The sequence below is a fragment of the Heteronotia binoei genome, chromosome 4 (genome assembly GCF_032191835.1).
Source record: "Heteronotia binoei isolate CCM8104 ecotype False Entrance Well chromosome 4, APGP_CSIRO_Hbin_v1, whole genome shotgun sequence".
Taxonomy (NCBI): Eukaryota; Metazoa; Chordata; class Lepidosauria; order Squamata; family Gekkonidae; genus Heteronotia; species Heteronotia binoei.
This window is the reverse complement of record NC_083226.1, coordinates 160,308,768-160,333,453: the sequence shown is the minus strand read 5'-3', so window position 1 is coordinate 160,333,453 and position 24,686 is coordinate 160,308,768. Positions and strand designations below refer to the sequence as shown.

Sequence of the window (24,686 nt, the reverse complement as noted above, 5' to 3'; positions counted from 1 at the left end):
AAAGCCCCTTTGACAAGGCTGCGGGGGAGAGGCAGAGAGAGGCAAACTTGGCAACAATGCCAGCAGCAGCCATACCAGGCAGGTTGGGCAAAGAGCAGCTCAGTTGCTGACTGTGTATGCAGGCTGGGAGGGCTGCACGCAGGGGGAAAACCAGGGTGGGGAAGGCAGCCCAGGGCCCCTAACGGCGTGGGGGCCTATAGGCCAGTGCCTTCTTGGCCTAATTGTTAATCCGGCTCTGCTCGGAGGATTGGCTATATCAAGGGCGTGTGGCCTAATATGCAAAGGAGTACCTGCTACAAAAAAGCCCTGCCCCTAGCACTGGTTTCCAGAGGTTCACTGCCTCTGATTATATCACATTTCAAGGGACCGCACACCTTTTAAATGTGCCTTTTAAAGTTTGGAGTTCAATAATGCTTGTCACAACCTTGCTCCTGGCTCCACCCCCAATGTCTCCTGGCTCCACCTCTAAAATCCCCAGATATTTCTCGAATTGGACTTGCCAACCCTAGACCTTATCATGATGCAATCCAGCTTTGGTCCTGAACTAATTCACCAAATCATGCCAGACTCTTTAATAGGTGCTTTTCTCTGCCCTTGGCTTGCTGGAGCAAGATTACTAACCTGCAAGTGGGGCCCAGAGATCTCCCAGAGTTACAACTGACCTCCCGAGGTCAGTTCCCCTTCAAAAATGGCTGCTCTGGAGGGTGGACTCTGATACCCCGCTGAGGTCCCTCCCTTTTACAGGCTCCACCCCGAAATCTCCAGGAATTTCCCAACCTGGGCTTTGCAACCATAGCAAGAAGGTATCTTCTGCTGCTGGCTCCACAGGAAATGCTAAATGGGGCCAGGCTCAGACCAACATGGTTGAGGAATCAGGACCAGAATATTAGCTTTGAGTGCATGAAAGGGAACTCCAGGTTGTAGCCTGGCAGCATAGTGTAATGGTTAGAGTGCTGGACTGTGATCTGGGAGACCCAGGTTCAAATCCCTGCTTTGCCCTGGGCAGTTGCTGGGTGATCTTGGACCAAGTGCACTCAGCTGCTGTAAGTGTTCTCTCAGCCCCACCTACCTCACAAGGTGTCTGTTGGGGGGGAGGTGAAGGAGACTGGGACCGCTCTGAGACTCTGAGATTCAGAGTGGCGGCGGGATATAAATCCAATATCATCATCATCTTCTTCTCCTCCTCCTCCATCTCCTCCTAATTTTCCTCACAGGGTTGTTGTGAAAATAAAATGCAAGAGAGCAGAATGATGTAAGCTGCTTTGGTCCCCATTGGAGAGAAAGGTGGCTTATAAATAAAGTAAATAAATAAACTTTAGTTATGATTAGGTCCAATCAAACTGTGTTGGGTTTGTCATTTATTTATAAACATATTTATACTGTTTTCCCCCCTTATGGCTCATGAAAACTGTGCGTGGTATAACAAAAATGCTTTATTCCCACCCCACCCAAAATGCCTGCAACTCAAAATCTTCCTGAAAGCCCTGGCACAGGGGTGGCCAAACTGTGGCCACCACTACCTCATCAGCCAGCTTGGAGAAGATAGTTGTCTCTTTAAATCACTTCTTGGAGAAAGCATTTAAAGTTAAAGTTGCTTTCTTTCCATCTCTCCCTATCTCCTCATCTATTTTCCTTCCTTCCTTCCTTCCTTCCTTCCTTCCTTCCTTCCTTCCTTCCTTCCTTCCTTCCTTCCTTCCTTCCTTCCTTCCTCCCTCCCTCCCTCCCTCCTTCCCACCTGCCTGCCTGCCTTGCAACTCTCAAACATCTGATGTTCCTGTCTTTCAGCTCTTAAACATCTTATGTGTATCCTATGTGGCTCTTACATTAAGCAAGTTTTGCCACCCCTGCCCTAGCAAATAAAACAGTACTATATTGCCTCCTAAAAATGTTCTCCTCTCCAGTTGAGATGGTCTGTCCCATAAGGTGGGAACCACAACTTTAAAAGACCCAGCGTTTGCAGATGGGCCACGTTAAGTGGAGGGTGGGGGGTAACTAGAACAGGTGTCCCCATTGTGGTGTCCACAGGTGTCCTGGAACCCACCAACAACTTCTCAGATCCTCACCAAGTGGTTTTAGAAAGTGAATGGGGCATTTACCCAGCAAGTCATCCAATTGGCTGTGCAGATTTTTTAAAAAGAATATTGCTTTGGTGGCAGCTGTCACCACAGCATATGGATCTACATTGTATGATTGAAGGTAAGCTGCGGCAGTCATTTTGTGGTTGGCTCCATCTCTTGCAGCTGCCATTGTGTGGCAGCCATTTTGTTTGTGGCCACCATGCTGTGTCAGAATTTCAAAGGTGCCCGTATGATCAAAATGGTTGGGGTTGGGGACCCCTCAAAAGAGAAGGTTAATCGGAAGACTGCATTTGGTGCACAGAAATGTATGGAGAGAGATGGCCGCAGGGTATGAAAGCGTTAAAACTCACAACCAACACCTTCGGCTAAACTCAGAAACAAACTTGCAGCCAGTAGAGCTGTTTTAAAATAGGCAAGATTTGTTTGTATCAGCTAGCCCTGCATGAAATAACCACGATACTTGTGAAGAGGTAATCATTTTTCTCTTACAATAAGAATTGCATATTCTTTCTCTTTTAGGTAAATCCCTCTAACCATAGACTGCTCTTTGAAGTGTTTGATGAAAACAGATTGGTGAGTATTGCATCTTTGCATAAACACAAGGTGTTGTCTTCTCATTTTGCTGTAGTTGTAAAGCTTTTCCCCCCAACACACCAGTTCTGGGAAAACAGTTCCACGGTTCCTTGAAGAGGACTAGGTGGAAATAATGTTGGATACCTTACTGATAAAACCAGTCCACTGGGGTTACTGAAAGGGAAGTGTGGTGTTTTTGCATACCCAAAGGAGGCCGCCCAGCCTGGTAGTGAATTGTGATGGGGAGGAAGGCACAGGATAGCAACTGGAGAGGAAACAGCACTGAGTTCAGTTCTAGCAGCGGCCATTCCAGCACACCAAGTCGAGTTTCTAGGTGTAGGTGGAAAGCACAATTTTGGAAGGCTTGAGATACCTCAGCTGGCTTGCACAAGTCGCTTCATCATTATCTAACTCCTGCAACACCAAGGGTTGACCTCCCTGTAAGAATCAGAGACTGCATCATGTGTGCAAGTGTATGTAGAAAGAGACCCAGTGCTGTTTTCCGTAATAAGTTTGAGAAGAGAGGGGCAGGGTGCAGGTATAGAGCATTTTAGGACCCCAAGAAGATCAAACCAGTGGTCCCATTTAGTCCAGCATCCTGTTTCACGCTCTGATGAAGTCCAACAATTAGGTTATAGAGGCCCAAGCCATCGCCTGGTGTTGCCACCTGGCCACTGGCAGTGAGAGGTATACTACTTGTGACCAGTGGTCCCTCTAACCTGAGTTAGCGTGAGCCAGCACGCAGATTTTGATAGCCTCCAGCTCACACATTTTTGTCTTAGCTCAGGAAGGATGACCACAGAGCACAGTATTTTATGGAGTAGCTCACAACTTTAATGCCAGTAGCTCACAACTTTAATGCCAGTGGCTCACAAAGAGCTCCGTGGTGCAGAGTGTTAAAGCTGCAGTACTGCAGTCCTTAACTCTGCTTACAACCTGAGTTTGATCCCCGGGGGAAGTCGGGTTTTCAGTTAGCCGACTCAAGGTTAACTCAGCCTTCCATCCTTCTGAGGTCGGTAAAATGAGTACCCAGCTTGCTGGGGGGAAAGCGTAGATGACGGGGGAAGGGAATGGTAAACCACCCCGTAAAAAGTCTGCCATGAAAACAATGTGAAAGCAGCGTCACCCCAGAGTCAGAAATGACTGATGCTTGCACAGGGGACCTTTCCTTTTCCTGACAAAGTAGAATGTTTGTTCACAAGACTCTGCAGCTTAGAGGGAACATTGCTTGTGACTATGGAGGTTCCGTTGTGACTTGTGCCTATGGAGAGCTGGTGTGGTATGGAGGTTTAGAGCAGTGGACTCTAACCTGGAGAACTGGGTTTGATTCCTCACTCCTCCACATGAAGCCAGCTGGGTCACCTTGGGCCAATCACAGTTCTCTCAGAGCTCTCTCAGCCCCGCCTGCCACACAGGGTGTCTGTTGTGGGGAGAGGAAGCTGCTGTGAGGCTTCTTCTTCATCATCTTTACTCGCCATGGCTATTAGCCATGGATAGAATCTGTCTAGTGCCCTTTTCTGGTAATTAACATTTTATTGGAGTTTTCCAATACAAAAAAAACAAACAAGATTGCAAAGGAACAAGGTTGCAAATAACATTGCAGTGCAGTAAATAATATTGACTATAGCTAAGTAAGAAGCATGTATAAACAAGCTACAAACCGTATTGGACAAGAACACAACACCCACATTGTAATGTAATGTAATGTAAAATTTTATTTATATCCCGCCCTCCCCCGCCAGAGCAGGCTCAGGGCGGCTTACAACATTTAAAATGAACAATACAATAATAAAACATTAAGAACACATTAAAACCAATCAGTGATTAAAACATTGCTAGACTAACAGTGGCGGTAAGCATTATTAATTTAGCAGTAAACATTGGTACCATCATTAGTGAACGCCTGTTTGAAGAGGGCGGTCTTGCAGGCCCTGCGGAACTGATTTATACATTATGTATAAAAAAGAAAATAAAAGATAGGGAACATAGCAAGTAGATTAACATCAAGTTATGTAAGATGCCATGATCAATCAATTACAGAATTTAAAGAATATCAGTGCAAAGAGTCATGTATGCTATTACTGTTATAAAGTGTACCTTCTACAACAGTAGTATGCACCTTGTGCAAGATGTAGACCACAACTAGCACAAACAGAAGAGGAAAGAAGATATTTCAAAGGGGGGGGTGGGAATTAGAGATAGTACCCTTTTAAAGGTAGCTATGCTGGTGACCATTACTATGTACACTGCTAGTGCATTACACATTTTAATTAATTGTTGAGTAAAAATAAATTATTTAGTCCATCCTGAATCTATTCCACATCGGCTTCTTTGTTTGGCTCCTCGCTTTCTAGTATTATGGGAGAGAAAAATTCTCTCAATCCACTTTTTCTATCCCACATGTAATTTTATGAACATTTGTCAGGTTCCATCTTTTGTCTGATTTGAAAAATCCCTGGCTCTTTGGCCCTTCTTCATAGAAACTTGCTTCCCTAGCACTGAGAATATGTTGGGCATATCAGAAAATGTCTGGAATTATTCTAAACCTCCACGGATGAACATGGCCCTGTTCAATGCCTGTTTTATTTTGTTGATTTTATTTTGCAGGCTTGTACCCCATCTTTTTGCCTTCGTCGAACCCTCGCGGCCTGATGTTTTCATTGTATAGCGAATTAAACTTTTTTTTTTTTTTGTCTTTGTCGTTGGCTTGCGATCTGGTTGAAACAATAGGGGATTTGTACTGACCTTTGGCAAAACTTATAATTGGAAGTTATTTCCATTTTTTATTTGTAGTGGTGGCTGCCTTCTTCTGTGTGTAAAACAAACCGTTAGAAAACAAATGTCTAAGCGTCTTGATGTGGGTGGCACAACATCCACTCCTCTGCTCTCGAGAAGCATTCACAAATGAAAAAAGTTCTGTTTGCATCTATAATGTATCGTTCCGTTTCGTAGACCTGGTTCCTGATCCGATGCTGGAAGAGTGTTTTCAGGTTCTTTCTCTCTCCTTACCTCCGCTTCTTGATTTAAGCCACTGCACATAGCAGAGCCGAATTCGGGCATTGTTTAATGTTGAGTTTCAGTCCGTCTGTTTGTTCTTCAGAGGCTTTTGGCTTCTAACAAGCGGAGCTGTATTCCGTGCTGGCAATCCAAGCCACTAATATTGCTCACTTTCTCATTGGAAGCTGGCCAGAGTCGGGCAGCGTTTTCTGTATGGTGTTGAAGTGGAATCTGTGCTGCTCTTCATGCACACCCCTGCTCCCGATTTTGCTTGCCTTCTGAGCCTCCCCCACCACAGCAAAAACAAAGATACAAAACAACTGGAAAAGGAAGACTGTTCCTTGCCTTCTTGCTGCTGCTTGACTTGTTCATGTAAGACTCTCTTTTTGTTTTTCTCAGCTGCAGCAAGGAAGAAAATTCGGTGTCTAGCCGAACCGGATGAATTGTAGTGTGTTTACAGTGGCAATCCGATATCTGCGTCTGTTGCTGCAGTGAGCGGACGAACAACTTAAAATCGCTTTAAGCAAGGAAAGATCTGACTCCTAGTCGATCTCTGATATTTATTTGGGCTATACTTGAAGGCAGCAGCCATAGAGCTTCAAACAAAAATGAAATTTCTCTGCATGCCTCCCTTCGGCCATTTTCATGGTTCCTGATTTGCCTAAGAACATTACTGCAAAATTAAAGGGGTGGGTGGGTTGAAGGGGGGGGCGTTTGTGTGTGTGTGTGTGTGTGCGTGCTCGCTGCTGCTTCTGTATTCTTCCTCCTTTCAATTTTTGCTTAGCACAAAAGCGCTCTGTGAATATGGTTTAGTTTAGATTTACAGCGGAGTTGAGTGCGTTTGCTGCTGCAGTCAGCTGTGAGAGATCTCCCACTGGGGCCGCTCCTTTCTGATGGAAAAAGAGCAGCTGCGAAGGTGCTGTTTCAGGCTCTTGCTGGTATTAAAAAAAAAAAAATTAGTCGCTTGCATTGGAGAGGGAGAAACGGGTCATGTGATGCCAGCCATCCTACCCTATGTCACAGTGCAGAGGAGCGCTGTTTGCTCTTATCCAATCATGCCTGGAATGCTGTTTGCCACTTGGGCTATTTCTGCTATCTGTCGCTATCAGTGTAGCAGTGCTAACAGTTTGGCAGATGGGACACTTTTTCTTGGAGTTTATGTCTTTACTTCTTAACTTCTGGCAGTGCCTGTGGACTCGTTGCCGGAGTTTTCCCCCCCCCCCTCCCCCCTCGCCTTTCTCCTTAAACCATGGCCCATCGGCTGCGGTTTCATTTTGGCTCCGGACGAAGCAACACAGCTCCCGAATCAGAGATCCTAGACCGTGAGAGAGAGGATGATGACTTTTTCATGGCATTCCACACTTTGCCAAGACGGAACGGGCCTCACCCTTTCTCCAGGCACAGAATGGATTATAGTGACGGTGGGGGCGATTTGCGAGAAGTAGGGGCTTTGAAAAGAAGCACCTCCATGTTTATTCCTCAGCTGCTGAACAGCATAGATGCGCGCCCGACCAGGAGTTCATCCATGCAGATATCCCTTCAGCGCAAGGCTGTAAATGGACACGCTGATGAGTGTGGGGTGCCAGAGTCCCCAGAGGAGACGTGTAAACTTTCAGACTTCGGGGAGCATTGTGCTTCTCTGGTCGGGAGCCATTCTTCGACGAGCAGTCCACAGGTAACTCCAGAGAATTCCCCACCAAGACAACCTGAGATCATGGAGCAAGAGGTGAATGGAGGATCCTCCAACCATCGAATATTCTGCACAATACCTTCCAATAACTGGAATGACAATGGTACAGCTGCTACTCAAGACGATGAAGCAAACAAAGCCACGTCTGGGTTAAACATCAGTGGGGTAAGAATTCAGCATCGTGCCTCGAGTGTCGATGTACCTCAGGTGACATTGATGCCCTTTGGTTCAGACACTCCAAATAATGCTTCTCCTTCAGAACCCAGGCGCTGGTCTTTACAGCATCTGCCAGATGGGTCGGCCAATTCAGGCAAAAAATTCTTTGTTTTCCAGTTGCAGCAACCGCATTTGAACAGTTTAGGGGCAGGGGCAGATTGCAATTTTGGTTTCACTGGAACAAAAGGGGATAGGCTAGTCCGATATCCCCGGATCCGTCTGGAAAGAAGTACCTCGTACCCAGTTCAGCTGCAGTCAGAACGAGTCAGCCCTCTGGATGATGGCACAAATACAGCACTTCGGGGGAATGCTTCAGAAATATCGAGAAGCAATTCAGTAGAGCGGGTTTCTCCAGGGCAAGGGTGCACTTTTAAAATCCGACCGGATCAAAATTCAAGGCAGCAGCACTTCAGAATTCTTGTCACTCGCGGGACTAATGAGAAAAGTCAAGCGTCTGGACAGGAAAATTCTAGTATTCCTGTTCCTGTGGCAACCAACACTTCTGTAAGTTAACATCTGAACTCTTTTTCCCTCAGTGTTTTTAGAGAACAAAAAAAAAATTGTATAAGTTGGATTTGGCATGCGGAATGCAACTGTCCATGCTAGAAAGGTCTATGTGCTTCTGGAACAATTTTGACACATCCTTGTTTTGTTAAGCTAAAATAGATTTCACTCATAACTACATTCATAGTAATATTTTGAGGTATCCTAGAGACTCACATGTTACTTGTTACATCATCTCAACAGTGTGTTGGATTCGACTATTGTAGTGCACTGGCACCTACATGGTCTTCTGACCCACGACACCATTCATTAATGGAAGATGTCCTCACAAGCATCTTCCAGTAGAAGATCAGTAGAAGGCATTTCATACCAGAGGAATGTTCTAGTGCCAACTGAACTGAATGGTGGGATCTCACCTAATGGCTCTGTTTATAAAATTAATTAATGCAGTTTATAAAACTCCCGCCTTGGGGACCCAAATTGAATGAAAAGGCAGCAGAGAAAGCTTTAAAATGAATAAACCAAAAATGCAACTTGGTTCATTATTTATTAGAAGCATTTATATCCTTGTTTCTCAGCTAATTTTGTTATATTCTTAAAGAAATATGTACGCATGCTGAATAAGCACTCTCTAGCTCTGGGAGTCCGGATTACAGCTCCACAGTACCAAGAGTTATGATCATCTGAATTGTATAATAAAACCAACTAAAGTTGACTTTCAGTCAACGTCAGCTTTTAAAGGTAAAGTTTTTGCCTGTGCTATGTCACTTGCTGTCCAGTTGAAAGTGAAAAGAATTGATGGGTGGGAAGCGTAATTGAAATCTAGCAAATTTTTATTTATGTGGTAGCACACAACTTTAGAGAAGAAATTTACTTTTTTAAAGAAACACTTTTTTGTATGTAATGCCAAAAGTTAGCCAAACTGTGTTTGTTTGGGTTTTTTTGCCAAATCGTATATGGAACGATTAAAAAGAAAATTAGTGCTTGATCACTGTGCGGTTCCATTGAACTCAGACCAATTGATTTTCTAAATCTGGTGATCTAGTATATATAACCGGTAACAAATATATAAAAACAGGCCTCATTTTGGGCAGGAGCTCCAGAACCTCTAAATGTTATTGTGCTCCTTCTCCCTTAACTGCCCCCCACCCTGTGAGAATTTTGCTTAACTTTCAAATTTGACAAACTTTCAAATATTTCCCCCCACAATTTCCCCACAAAGTAATTTAAAAAGTACGATGAGAGTACGGTTTTATTATGACAATTCTAATTCAAGAAGCATTTTAAGGTAGATTCTGAGGTGATATAATTTAGTGCACCTTCTGGTGATGTCAGGGGTGTGTGGCGTATGCAAATGAGTTGTGCTAATGAGCTCCGGCACCTCATTCTCTACAAAATGACCACTGTATAAAAACAATAAATAAATAAAAAAATTCATTCAGCGGCGGGGAGGGTGGGGTTAAATCGAATTAAACATAAACATAAACAAATACCAGAACAGATTTTCAGGCCTGATTGCTTCCATGTATGTGTGCAAATTAGTGTGAAAAAGCAGTGCCCCACTGGAAGAGGCAGAGTGATGACTCTGCAGCACTACTAACAAGCGTGTTAGTAACAATGTTAACAACAATTCCTTTTTTACAATGTAGGAGTCAAGTTGCACCTTTAAGACCAACGAAGTTTTATTCATTACTTTGCTTTTTTTTTTTTTAGTATGCATATATACATTTGAGAAGGCTTCTAAATAAGGGATCACATTTGCTGGTTTTTGGGGAAGCCATCCTTAGCTAGTCTACTCTAAAGTAAGCCCCAGTTTATTCAATGGGATTTACTCCTAGGAAAGCCTTCTGAGGAGTGGAGCCCTAGAGCAAAAGGCATCTTTAAGTGGTACATAGAACTACTAGCTACCAGTATTCCCTCTAAGCTTTGGAGTTCTGCGAGCAAAAATTCTACTTTGTGAGCTACTGATACTAAAGTTGTGAGCTACTGCATAAATTGGTTTGCTCTGGGGCCATTTTTCCCGAGCTAAGATAAAACTGTGTGAACCGGAGACTAAGAAACTGTGGGCTAGCTCACACTAACTCAGCTTAGAGGGAACATTGCTAGTTACCATATGTAAAATTCTGACTCCGTGTTTTAGATTTCTCTAAATTGGCTTGGTTCTCACTAAGGGCTAACCCTCCATTAGCAAGGTGCTTGTCTCAGACATTAAATGGCATTAAAGTTCTTATTTCATTTTTCTTAGCTGCTTGTGTTGTAGATTTTTAGCTATTGGTTCCTGCTTATAGTTCTGTACTACTTGTGTGAGCTCTGTGTGAGTTTCTTTAGATGCTGAGCATAATGTGAATGCCTCTTGATGGCACTTGGGTTTTTTGGCCACTGCATGACACAGAGTGTTGGACTGAATGGGCCATTGGCCTGATCCAACATGGCTTCTCTTATGTTCTTACAGGCTATAGCTATAATTGAGTAAGGGTGATTTGTGAAAGGAAAGTGTCATACTGAAAATTGAGGGCTAAAGTTTACTACTGTTATAATCACACATTGGAGAAAAAAAATATGCTGACTTCAAAGTGTGATAAAGAGCATGCCACTAGACAACTTCCATAAGGACTAGTAACATGCTATCTCAATGTTTTTGAAATGTTCGTTTCAAGATGTACATTTTTAAAAAGTGAGTGCGTATTTCATTTTTTAAAAATTTAGGTGTATATATCACACTATTTCGAAAAGTCAGTAGGGGGAATGCAGGTGGATAAGAGCCAACAGCCTTTTGAAATACAGGTTTTCATGGAAATACAACCTGTTTCCAAAAAAAAAAAATCCTTTTCAGCATCCCAGTATATTTCAGGATATTTAGTGTCATTCAGGAGTATTTCTGATACATCATTTTTACATCATCATTTTTAATAGCTGCAGCAAATAGTAATTCTGAAAACCAAATGGGCACACTCTCAGCTTAGCAGTTCACCTCAGTTCTTCTCAGGTTTATAAACTCATGATGTCCTCTAAAAGTTTGTAATTTATTGCATAGGCATTGATTGGAGTTAACAGCTAAAATTATGCACAAAAACCAATGCAAGGGAAGCTGATTTCTTATGAAAAGAGAACTCAGCAGTATTTTAAATAGCATAAAATCTCTGGTTATTAATTACCAGCAAAGAGTGACGATTCAAAAATATTACCTTTCAGTAGATGGTATTGCTTATTTTTTAAAAAAGGATTTGCCTTGCAAGGTTGGCAGGGTGGAGTGTATCTGTTGCTACTCCATTTATCGCTCCCAGGTTGGCAAAGTTGTTAAATGGAGATCCCCAGTAACTGCAGCAATATTGTGCTGGCCAGATAAATACCACTGGCAGGTGAGCCTCAGTACTAGATACAAATTAATCCACGTCAGGAATGAATGCACGTAGGGCATGGCTGAAATAGAGTTTTCTGTGCCCTTCAGGGTCAGGGACAAACCCAGGAATGCTTCTGGTATTACCCAAACATAGTTACCTCCAGTGGGAAAATTTTATTAATTTGTTCCTTTATTTATTCGAATATTTATGCCTCATCTTTCCTCCTTGCTTATCTCGTCTTGGAAATGAAACTAGAGCTTTGCATGAGTACTGTGCAGTGTGGTGTTCCAAGCACCCTTGGATGCACTCAATTGCTGTGGATGTGTGCGCGCACAGGTTCTCGCCTGTGTTTGGTGGCATGCTGCTTAACATGGGCTGTGATGAATTTGTACCTGCCTCTCTTCTGTTCCTGGGGCTACTGAAGTAGCGGCTCATCGCTCTGTCCATATACATAGAAGTATTCGGGGAAATCTGTGTGATCTCTGGGGAGATCTTTGTGCATGTTTTGTTTTCATAGTTCAGGTGAGAATGGCCACACTGAGCGTTGCGATTGTGTTTGCTTATGAACAAAGAGTCACTTGCACTCCTTTTTGTTGTTGCCTTTTGTGGAAGGTTTTTGGGGCTCATGTTGTGAGTCTGAAAAATTGGGTGGATCATAATGTAGCTATGAAATCTTCTCTATGAAATCTTAGCAATATGATAATAAGGACTCTAAGGAAGGACCTCTTTGGTGTATTCTGCAGCCCTTGAGCTGGTTCGGTTTCTATTCATACTTCTTCTCAGTTGGATGGTTTTAAAAGTTTGTGGATCTCTCCAGTTGAATATTGCTACAGATCAGTTCCCTCTAAGTTGAGTTAGTGTTAGCTTGCTCACAGGGTTTTTTTAGCTTCCGGTTCACACATTTTTGTCTTAGCTCAGAAAGGATGGCCCCAGAGCAGACTAATTTATGCAGTAGCCAAATCTCTCAGTCATAACGTTAATGCAAGTAGCTCACAAAATTGAATTTTTGTTCACAAGACTCCAGAGCTTAGACATAATAACAGTGTATTGTGGTTGCTGTGGTGTATGTGAGGCTCAGATCTGTGCTTGGCCCTGGTGAAAAATAGGTGTGGATGGTATGGAGATGATTCCCCCCCCCCCTCCACACTTTACTAACACTTAGAAGTTTGGATTGATCCTGTGACCATGGCAAGTCAAACTCTTTTGGTAGGCATTTTCCAGATACTCCTCTAAAAGCTGCTGTTTTTCATCCAAGTAGCTGACTGTTTTTTGGTTAGGTCTTATTTTCACAGGAGACCTGTGAGGTTACCAATGAAGGCCGTCCAGTGAATGCATTTAGCTCTGGATGTGCTTCTTGTATCCGGTGGCTGAAAGGGAATTTGGTAGCTCTCTACAGAAATCGTATGTGGGTGGGTAATGGGGAAGGGAGCATGGTGGAGTGAGAAAAAGTGCTTAGACTCTGGTTGACACATTTAAAAAAATGAAAACTTAAAAAGTGACATGTGTACAGCATCCTGCATACATTTTATTTATTTATTTATTTATTTAGTATGTTTATATTCCACCCTTTCCCATAATGGGCTCAGGGCGGATCACAACATAAATTGGACAATAAAAACCTACAATTCAATTTAAAACAATACAATAAAACCGAAACAGTAGAACAATAAAACACAATAAAGGTGCATCACTGGCAGAAAGGGCACATCTCACAAAATACAACAGTTTTTGGCCCCAAAAGAAGTGATGGTGTTAATAATCAGATTCAGCACCACAGCAAGGCTGTAAAGCATGATGTCACAACAAGGGAGACCGACTGATGGAATAGTTGGTGGGATAGGACCGCTGCCTCAACAAAAAGCCCGGCGGAACAGTTCCATCTCACAGGCCCTACAAAATGGCAGTAGTTCAGGTAGGGCCTGAATCTCCATAGGGAGCTTATTGCACCAGGTGGGGGCCAGAGCCGAAAAAGCCCTGGCCCTGGTTGAGGCAAAACGGACTTCCTTCGGGCCAACGGTGGTCACAAAATTGCTGGAATTAAGCTGTTTTGTATGTACTTACGCATCTTATGTAGGCTTGGATCCTGCAGATTTGTTCTGCTAATTGCAGCGCTCCCTTCCCCGGTACAAGGAGCTTTCTCCAGACTCCAGGGGCTCACTTCTGGTATCTGGGAAGGGCTCCATGTACCAGGAGAAAGTTCCATCAATAAGTGAATGGATTTGCAAAATCCAGCTCCTGAAGTGTTCTGCTTCTGTTAGCTTCTGCTGTTAGCAGTAGAATTCTGACAACCAATCGATGAAATTCTTCCTTCTGGTTATTTCAGCATTTCTTTCCAACGTGCAACAGTTTTGATATTTGCAAAAATGTCAAAACTGAGATTTGCTTGAAAGTTCTCTTTTCAGCTCTACACTTGTGGGCTTTTCAGTGGAGAGCGAGGCAGCAAGGGAAGCTCCGGGCCCATGAACTAACGACTATTCACTGATTGTTTTTTTTAAAAAAATCCTACACATACAACTGCCAGGAGGTTTTTAACAGAAGCACAAAACTACATTTTATGTTCTCCTCTATGCTTACAGAATATTATGAAAATGAAGAGTAAAATTATGCAGCGATTGCCCTCATAATAGAAACAGAGCTGGAAGGATAAGGCATGAGGGGTTAGTGCAAAAGTCCCATCTTGGCCAGGGCAGGGTTGTACTCCAGTATTTGCTCTGTTGAGAAACTTACTTGAGTTATCTGGATATTTTTGCTCTACAGGAACCTTTTGGGAAATGAGCTTGCTGTCCACCAATGGCAGCTTCTCTCTAGTGATCTGCTGATGGGTTAAAGGGAGGGAGTTTGGACTGAGAAGTTAGTGGTCTTTCATTATCATAAGGAAGGGTCAAGATGGCCTTTGATCACTTTGATTCAGTGTTTATACTATCCTATATAAGTCACTTCCAAACAAAGCAGTACATATTGTATTATGCTTCTTGTACAATCAGGGCTTTTTTGTAGCAGGAACTCCTTTGCATATTAGGCCACACACCCCTGATGTAGCCAATCCTCCAAGAGCTTACAGGGCTCTTAGTACAGGGCCTACTGTAAGCTCCAGGAGGATTGGCTACATCAGGGGTGTGTGGCCTAATATGCAAAGGAGGTCCTGCTACAAAAAAAGCCCTATGTACAATCAGATTTCTCCAAAACCTGTTTTCCACTGTTAGTTTTGCCCACCCTAAGCTCTGTAGACAAGGAACAGGACTGGGAGGGTAGTGGAAGCTTCATTATCAAATGTGCTTTGTGATCGAAACTGTGTTTGCCGTCAAATAAAAATTGTTTGGCTCGTAAGTTGCGTTGGGCAAGACCCTCTGAACGCTGCAATAAATCACTCACAAGCCATTTTTTAAAGCATTACCTTGCTCATAATGAAGGAATCATGCTAATACAGCTTAGCCACCTCGTAAAATGGCTCAGTTGGGTTGCAGTGCTTCTGTGGAAATGTGTCTTTTTCGTTATCGGTGATGTTTTCTCTGCTCAGATTACCATCCTGGTAGTGGAACAGGGTTAATAGAATTAGGCCATCCTCTGTCATTGCCCTACCAGCCTTTCTATGCTGGGCAGCTAGAAGAGCAGCATAGTACGTAGTTTCTGTTTTAGGCTGTAACTTTCCCAAGCAGAGTGCCAGAAACTAGCATAGGGTTGCCATCTAGCATAGGGTTGTTCTTCCATTATTACAGTTGATTTTCAGACCACCAAAGTCAGTTCCCCTGGAGAAAATGGCTGCTTTGGAGATTGGACTCTATGGCATTATATTCTGCTGAGGTACCCCCCCTTACCTCCCCAGCTTTACCCTCCCCAGGCTTTACCCCCAAAATCTCCAGGTGTTTCCCTTCCCAGAGGTGGCAACTCTAGCACCCATTCAAGGTAGCTTTTCATGTGATCCTGTCCAGAGACCTGTAGCCTACTGCTGTTGGTGGTGACTCTGTACAGAACCAAATCTGGCTGAAGGGAAGGGAAGGGAGAGGAGAGAAAGAAAGAAAGAAAGAAAGAAAGAAAGAAAGAAAGAAAGAAAGAAAGAAAGAAAGAAAGAAAGAAAGAAAGAAAGAAAGAAAGAAAGAAAGAAAGAAAGAAAGAAAGAAAGAAGGAAAGAAGGAAAGAAGGAAGGAAAGAAGGAAAGAAAGAAAGAAAGAAAGAAAGAAAGAAAGAAAGAAAGAAAGAAAGAAAGAAAGAAAGAAAGAAAATTTAAATCAAGGCAATGAGGGTTTTGTTTTGGTTTGGTTTTGTTCTCTCTGGGGTTTAAATGGGTGTTTGAGACTAGGGGTGCTTCCACACACACTAAATAGCACACTTTCAATCCACTTTGCAATTGAATTGCATTGTGTGAAATGTCAAAATCCACTCACAAACGGTTGCTGAAGTGGATTGAAACTGCATTATTTAGCATCCGTGAAAGTGCTGTAGGTTTACATATATAATGAATTGTTCTTTAAGGTTAGTTGGGATCATAGAACAAGTGAACAACCACTATGTGAAGAGCGTGGCAGGCAGATATTTTTATGAGTCTAAAGAGCTTCTTAGAAATGCTTCACAGAATGGCAAATGATAGAGGCAGATAGTTGCCAGGAATCTAACTGTGCTCAGATTTATGCAGGTGCATTAAAATAGTTGTGCATGGTGTTCCTGTGCGTATTTATTGTGCAACCTCATGGGTGCTCTTTCCTAATAACGGACTCGCAACAACCAGTGCTTGGGCCAAGGAGACTGTAAGGACTATTAATCAACTAGACAATTACCGGTAAAAAACTATATATTTTCACTTAGGCCGATTTGAGCTGTCTTTTACTGGCTCTTGCTCTGAACGCTGATGTCTTTTTTGTTTCTTTCATTAATAAAAGGTTGCCGACCCCTGCACTGGTGCATTTTGCAAGACTCTTAGTCGAGGACAGGATCCTGCCATTCGAGTCCTATTTAAATTTTGTTTGGGATTGTCTCCTTAGCAATGCTGGGAAACATTTGTGGAGGTGGTATTTCCCCCCCCCCCTCCCCTCTTCCTTAAACGCTTTCTCTGCAGTTTCCATTTTATTAGATGAAAGCTGTTTGGGCAGAATAATTTCGAGTCTCTTCCAGTTCAGCTAGTTTGTATGTATTTGATTGATATAGGACATGGGATTTGGGTTGTGGGCAGCAGCTGCTTCAGGCCTTATTTATCTAGAGTGAAAACATTCATGAGGGCGTCTGTAGTCCTGCTGCTACCGAGTGTTTATGACCTTTCAAATATCTTCTCTTTTAGTCAGTAGAGCTTTCAGGCCGGCAGGATGTATTTCATTACGGGTTATCATAGAATGCAAAGTAAAATAGGAATCTGCGACCTAACTTCAAGCACATAAAACTTAATCATTAAATACATGTATTCGGAATATCCCCCGCAGATTTCAAAGATGGATATTTTACCAGCCACTGCCTGGAGGGAGGGAGGGAGGTGTCATCTCAGATTTGCGTCTGCCTAATTAAAAATAGGATTATGCCGTATTTTGGTATAATTTGATACCAGCACATTTGTGTCTGTCTGTTCTGTTCTAATAGTCTCGTTAAAAAAAAAAATACTCCACAGGCAACCGGCGTGGGTGGATATTGCTGTGTTTTAGGTTGACGACGCATGTCGGTGGGAGCCACAGAGGGCTCTGGCAAATAAAATATTGTCACTGTCAGGCTCTCTAAGAGATTGCTGATGGAGTCCTCAGAAACATCAGAATGCAAGTTCCGATGCTGTCACAGAGTGACCTGTCTCTCTGTCTCCATTCTCCATATCCAGCCGCTAGCAAGAATACCAAACTCCTACATGAAGACACCCCCCCCCCTCTCGGGTTACGGCCCCAGTTTGTCAAGTTTTCATAGACCAGTGACGGAGGAAACAAGTACAGGGTTATGCTGTCTTTAAAAGCAAGGGATCCTTTTGCAGCCGCAGGCATTGCTCAGCGGGGCGGCTTGTCCCAGTTTGCCTCGGGGCGATGGCACCAGATTGCAAAATACCCGAGCTTTTCCTCTCCCTGCAGACATATCACATGAGCCGTGTTTATAGTGGGGTGGTTGCCTTGGGGGCTTCCCTTAAAGTGCTGATCTCAGTCGCCCCCTCCTGTGTGTGGCATGCTGCTGGAACACTCCTCTTGCTCTTTGACCTTTTTTAAAAAAGTAATTTTTAACCTACAAGGTGCTCTCCTTGCAAACATTTTAACCCTTACCAATGCAGTGGTGTCAAATGGATCCCAAGAAGTGGGAAAAGAAAAGGATAAAACTTTGCTTTCAGTCTCCTACAACTTGATATATTTCTTATCCTTGATGGCATCCATTGCCCTCTGGTATTCTGTGAACCCTACTGTTATGTACTGGACTTTATGTTTAGCGGGAAGTTTTCACAAGCCCAGGCAGCAGTGGGGCTGCTAGAGACTTTTGGCTACACTTTGAGAACTGGACTCTAAAAGGGAACCAATGAGCAGTTTTGGCGCAAAGCCTGACTGCTGTGATTTGGTTTGGGGATCTGGGTGTGTGTGTTTCTTTTGCATTGCATATAAGCGGGGTTGCAGCCTCGCCATCTTGTCTTGTTCTTTAGTTATCAATAAAGCATGTTCCTGTTTTAAACATCAATGCATCAAACCCAGTATTTAACATCTACTAATAACTTATAAACGCTAATGCTTTAGGAGTCATTCTTACCTACCAGCTACATTGAAATAGAAAATGAAATTGGCAGATAGGGTGAAATTGACAAAACGGTATATAATGGTGTGTGTGTATTCTCCCTGGTTCTTTGCTGCTATTCTATTCTGGTAACACAACATCGGAAAAGGGGGTGAGGTGAAGGAATAAAGTATGGATTTCTTTTTGTATGGCAGCTATTGTTATGCTCTATAAAAGTCAGATTTTTTAAAAGAAATACTTTGTGAGCTCTATTGAGACCTCAATTAAAAAATGAAGGTTTTGTTTTGTTTTGTTTTTTGTTCTCTCTGGGGTTTAAATGGGTGATTAAGAACATAAGAACATAAGAGAAGCCATGTTGGATCAGGCCAATGGCCCATCCAGTCCAACACTCTGTGTCACACAGTGGCAAAAAAATTTATATATACACACACACTGTGGCTAATAGCCACTGATGGACCTCTGCTCCATATTTTTATCTAAACCCCTCTTGAAGGTGGCTATACTTGTGGCCGCCACCACCTCCTGTGGCAGTGAATTCCACATGTTAATCACCCTTTGGGTGAAGAAGTACTTCCTTTTATCCGTTTTAACCTGTCTGCTCAGCAATTTCATCGAATGCCCACGAGTTCTTGTATTGTGAGAAAGGGAGAAAAGTACTTCTTTCTCTGCTTTCTCCATACCATGCATTATCTTGTAAACCTCTATCATGTCACCCCGCAGTCGACGTTTCTCCAAGCTAAAGAGTCCCAAGCGTTTCAACCTTTCTTCATAGGGAAAGTGCTCCAGCTCTTTAATCATTCTAGTTGCCCCTTTCTGGACTTTCTCCAATGCTATAAAATCCTTTTTGAGGTGCGGCGACCAGAACTGCACACAGTACTCCAAATGAGACCGCACCATCGATTTATACAGGGGCATTATGATACTGGCTGATTTGTTGTCAATTCCCTTCCTAATAATTCCCAGCATGGCGTTGGCCATTACTTTGCACTTGGCCACATTGAACCGCATCTGTCACGTTGACGCCCACTCACCCAGCCTCAACAGATCCCTTTGGAGTTCCTCACAATCCTCTCTGGTTCTCACCACCCTGAACAATTTAGTGTCATCCGCAAACTTGGCCACTTCACTGCTCACTCCCAACTCTAATTGATTTGTGATTGAGACTAGGGACGCTTCCACACATGCTAAATAATGCACTTTCAATCTACTTTCAATCCAACTTTGCAAGTGGATTGTACTGTGTGAGAAATGTCACAATCCACTTGCTGAAGTGGATTGAAACTGCATTATTTAGCATCTGTGACAGTGCCCTACGTTTACATATATAATTTATTGTTCTTTAAGAGTTTGCATGTCTGACGGAATTCTGGGATTGGTTTGTAGGAAACGTTCACTGTATTGATGCCAGGGATTGAGGGAGTTCAGATCTGCAGTTTCAAATTAGCACCCAGGATACTGTTTGACAAGGCTACTGCTGAATACAGTGGGTTGGATCCAGTGATCTGTCACTGGATGTTACTGATGGTTGCAGATCGTCCCTGCTTTCCCTCCACCCTGACAGCATTTGATCCTGAGAAAGTCAGTTCCGAGGGGTTTGGGGGCCTTCATGAAAGTTGATGACTGTAGTAAGAAAGGAGAAGGGGACTGTCTCACCCTTCCTGCCCCCTTCTGACCCCACCCACCCTCTTCTCCCACCTCACTTGCAGCCTACCAGCTTCATGGCAGCTACTTGGTGGTAGAAAGTACCATCAAGTTGCAGCTAACTTATGGTGACCTCCAGCTTAGGGATTTCAAGGGAAGAGACATTCGGAAGTGGTTTGTCATTGCCTAACTCTGCGTAGCAACTTAATATTCTTTGCGGGTTTCCCATTTCAAGTACTAACCAGAGCTGTCCTGCTTAGCTTCCAAGATCTTATGCAGTTTGGCGAGCCAGGGCCAGCAAGGTCAGGGTAGCTGTTAATTGCAACCCTGGAAATCAACTTTCATATGGTTGTTTTGGAAAGGGGAAAGTGGGGAAGGTACATAGCCCTGGTGTGAGCAGATTGCTGGATCCAACCCAATGATCCCACTTCTAAGTGATGGAGGGGTTCGATACAGGGGTTCGATAAAGCCAGGGCTTTTTTGTAGCAGGAACTCCTTTGCATATTAGGCCACATACCCCTGATGTAGCCAATCCTCCAAGAGCTTACAGGGCTCTTCTTACAGGGCCTACTACAGGCTCCAGGAAGATTGGCTACATCAGGGGGGTGCGGCCTAATAGGCAAAGGAGTTCCTGCTACAAAAAAAAAGGCCTGGATAAAGCAATCACTCAGGTCTCCGTTTGAAGCAAGCTAAGCTTTTCAAAGCATCCTGGGTCTTTACGGAAGTTGATTTGGTTTGACTGGACATCTGTGATTAGCTTTAGATTTGTGCTGCCTGCCACCAGTTTCGAAAGGCTCTTGAGGCAGCTGAGCCAGTAATAATAAAACTTGCTTAGGGAAGCGTCACTTGAGAGAGTTTATTCTTCATAATGATCTTTCAGATTTAATTAATTTTCTCGCTGGGTTCAACACGCCTCCTTCTGTCATCCCCCTCCACCACCACACAATGCATTTTAGTCAGTTAGTTTATTTAAACATTTACATCTACCCTTTCCTCGTGGTTCAAGGTAGCTTGCAATAGTAATTAAATGATAGTATAGGACAGGGCTTTTTTTGTAGCAGGAACTCCTTTGCATATTAGGCCACGCCCCCGATGTAGCCCATCCTCCATGAAGTTAGAGGGCTCTTAGTACAGGACCTCCTGTAAACTACAGGAGAATGGCTACATCGGGGGGGGGCATGGCCTAATATGCAAAGGAGTTCCTGTTACAAAAAAAGCCCTGGTATAGGAGAGGAAGAGCCCTGTGCTTTGCTAAATGCAATAGAAACTGTATCTCCCAATAAAGGAAAGTGAGGCTAAATATGGAGAATTGTATAAGTAAATATAAATAAACTATATATATTCTCAGTTGTAAGAGGCAGGGGGAAGGGAAACCCTGCGTAGGTCTGAAGCAATAGAACAGTTGGGAGTCCAGTGGCACCACCCTGTATATGTATTCAGTGCCCACCCTCTATATGTATCACTGCTATTTCTAATGCCATTTCATTGTCTGATGAAGTGTGCTTTAACACGAAAGCTCGCCTTGAATAAAGCTTTGTTGGTCTTAAAGGTGCCAGTGGGCTCTAACCTTGTTCTACTGATTATTCCATGTTTCCTTTGAATGGCACATTCAAATGGCACATTCACATTATGGCTGGTCAATCTGATAAGGAACTTGCCATTTAATGTAACTGTTTTGCTCTAAAACAGATTTCAAGAAATCCCTTTTAAAAACAATGTACTTCTATATTAGCACGGTTCCCGTGAGCATTTCTTTTTCTTTTATAGAGAGATTGATTTGTTTCTTCTCCTCCTCCTCCTCCTCCCCCTTATTCTTCTCCTTCTTTCTTCTTCCTTCGTCAAGACACAATTGATTTATGGAGACCCCATAGGATTTTCAAGGCAAGAGATTTCAGATGTGATTTGCCATTGCCTGCAGGACCTTGGTGGTCTCCCATCCATATGTTAATACCAGGCCAACCCTGTTCACCTTCCAAGGTCTGACGAGATCTGGTTATTCTGGGCCAGGGGTAGGGAACGTTGGCTCTCCAGATGTTTTTTGCCTACAACTCCCATCAGCCCCAGCCATTGGTCATCCAGGTTAGGGCGATTTGAACCTTCACGAGGCGGAAAATGTAAACATATTTCAGGAATATTACAATTTTCTCCATTCTGCCTGAGCAAAAGAAATGGCCAATAGAAATAGCAAGTGACTGTTCCAGGAGGACGTTATGACCTGACCTTTGGTATGTGTCCCTTCCCCGCCCAAACCCTCATATTTCATGATCTGATAGTTTACGTAAGAATAGACATCATAAACCAAGGGTCTGCGGTCTTTTACAGTTGAACAGCCTGCCTACATCAAAATTCAGAGTAAGAGAGCAACAAACACTCAGTACAAGCAAGCCTGTTTGCATAGCTGAAACTGTCCAGTTTAACATTATTGGTAACTGATATGGTGATTAATAGTCCATAATTATGTTGATTATGTTGTAATCTGCCCTGAGCCCATTTGTGCAGGGTAGGGTAGAATATAAATCTATTAAACAAATAAAATCTCTGCAGCACAAACACCGGTGGTTGTTGTTTGTCATTAGGAAAGGGCACACATGAGGTCACCAGAGTTCCTTCTGCTGAGTTAGTGTGAGCTAGCTCACAGTTTTTTTAGCCTCTGGCTCGCAGATTTTGGCCTGAGCTCAGAAAAAATGGCCCTAGAGCAAACTAAGTTATGCAGTAGCTCACGGTTTTAATGTCAGTAGCTTACAAAATAGAATTTTTGCTCACAAGACTCCACAGCTTAGAGGAAGTATTGGAGGTCACTCAATAGATAATAAATATACACAGGAGAATCGTGTGCAGTTCTGTATGGTGCAGTGACCTAAGTATCTGCATGGTACATAGATGGATTCCTGGCAACTGTTCATCTTCATCATTTCCCTTCCTGTAAAGCATCTCTGAGAAACTGTTTAAACACACATGCAAGGGGGCTGTCATACACTGGATCAGAGCAATGGTCCAGTAGCCCAATGATAGTGACAGGCATAGACAGCCTTAAAAGGGAATTAGACAGATTCATGGAGGATAGAAGTATCGGTGGCTACTAGCCATGGGAACTAAAGAGAACCTCCATATTCATAGGCAAGAAACCTCTGAATACCAGTGCCAGAATACAACATCAGAGGTAGGCCTCAGCCTCTGTGTTCTGTTGCTGGCTCTCCAGAGGAACTGGTTGGCCACTGTATGAGACAGGATGCTGGACTAGATGGACTATTGGCCTGATCTAGCAGGGCTCTTATGTTCGCAAGGTTAGTATAGCCTACTTAGACTGGCAGTGGCTCTCCACAATGTTAATTCACATCACTTGCTACCTGATCCTTATAGCTGGAGATTTTGGGTATTGAATCTTGGACCTTATGAATGCCAAGCAGATGTTCTGCCAATGAGCCACAGCCCTTTCCTAGCTCCCTCCCTTCTTTAATTCCATAACAATCTTTGTCTGCCATTTCTATCACATAGTGGTCCTTCTACTACCCCCTGGTGTAGCCAATCCTCCAAAAGCTTACAAAAGAGAGTCTTGTAAGCTCTTGGAGGAATGGCTACATCAGGGGTGTGTGGCCTAATATGCAAAGGAGCTCCTGCTAGAATTCCAATCCTGCTTCTAGCAGCGCCCTTCTTTAGTCATGTGTGGTTTCCCCTCAGAAAGGTCTTGTTCTTTTTCTTTCAGATCTGATCTTAAGGAACAGACTACTGTAAAATGCCTGGGAGACACAACTGCTGGTGTTTCCCACAATACTTTTGTAGGTTGTTTTCAGATTAACTGTATGAATCTATTGCTGGGCAATTATAACGTCTTCGTAAGTTAATGCCTGTAAATTTAGATAGCGGCTTGCGGTAGATTGTTGTTTTTTTTTCCTTCCAAGTGTTTTGGCTTTGTAAGATGAACAAAGGATAACCCAGAATAGGAAATTGTCAATACGTTTTTAAAAGTGTGATTGGGGTGCATGAGGGAGTTTTTTAAAGCAGTTTAATTTAAAAAAGAAGAAAAAGGCAATACGTTCTGAAGTCTAACAGGCAAACACTCCAGAGAATCTGAAATGTGTATGATTTCGCCAAGTACATTAAAGATTTCCTGACTGGGAAACAAATCTATTCCCGTAACTTCCGAATCTGTGGAAAAGCAGCAGCAGGGAAATTGTTCTTCTCTCCGCTAGCCTGATTGTGTCGGATGTTGGGAGCACAGTCGGCCCTGGTTAGTGGTTGGATGGGAGACCCCCACGCAGAGGCAGGCAATGGCCAGCCACCTCCGAATTTCTCTTGGCTTGAAAACAGCGGGTAGTTGCTATAAATTGGCTGAGACTTGACGGCCCTTTCTCCCACCACTAGTTTGGACGTGTGTCCTTAGCATTTCCAGTCACTCCTTTTCAAAGCTTTTGAGGGCTACAATTAGAAGGTTGCCTAATGTGGAGTCTGCATAGTTCTTTCCTGACTGAACACAGATCAGGATGAGGTTTTGTGGATTAAGCCCACCCTGGATTGGAGGCAACTCCACAGCAATAGAGAGAGGAGCACAGTGGTATAACAGCAGGATCACAGTGCTCTGTGCAAACTTGTTAGAGCCTACATGTATACCAATGTGGAATACCAATACTACTGGAAAGTTTGTTTTGCATCTTGCTTTTAGCAGAGAGATCCCTCCACTTACATGTTCATAAGTTCTGTAAAGACTGTAAAGACAGTTAGGATGCTTGAGAGAGCCAGTCTGGTGTGGTTAAGTGGGCAGACTTTTGTCTGGGAGAGCTAGGTTTGATTCCCCACTCCTTCACATGCACTTGCTGATGTGACCTTGGGTCATTCACAAGTTCTTACAGAGCTGTTCCTCTCAAGAGCGGTTTCTGTCAGAGCTCTGTCAGCTCCACCTACCTCACAAAGGTGTCTGTTGTAAGGAGGGGAAGGGAAAGGAGAGACTCCTTTGGGTAGTGAAGGGTAGGGTAT

The 24,686-nt window shown here is 43.3% G+C and overlaps 1 protein-coding gene across 9 annotated transcripts in view; it reads left to right on the top strand.

Annotated features, from left to right (window-relative positions):
* NEDD4L (NEDD4 like E3 ubiquitin protein ligase) overlaps nt 1-24,686 on the top strand; it is a 415,196-nt gene that overhangs the window by 212,084 nt on the left and 178,426 nt on the right. For 4 of the 9 annotated variants that reach the window (XM_060236126.1, XM_060236125.1, XM_060236124.1 and 1 more), the window contains exon 5: nt 2,598-2,651. In XM_060236126.1, coding sequence (XP_060092109.1) covers nt 2,598-2,651 — 54 coding nt within the window. Of the gene's footprint in view, nt 1-2,597; nt 2,652-6,713; nt 8,059-24,686 lie in introns of those variants that run through there. The other 5 variants (XM_060236116.1, XM_060236118.1, XM_060236121.1 and 2 more) reach the window with 5 other exon arrangements.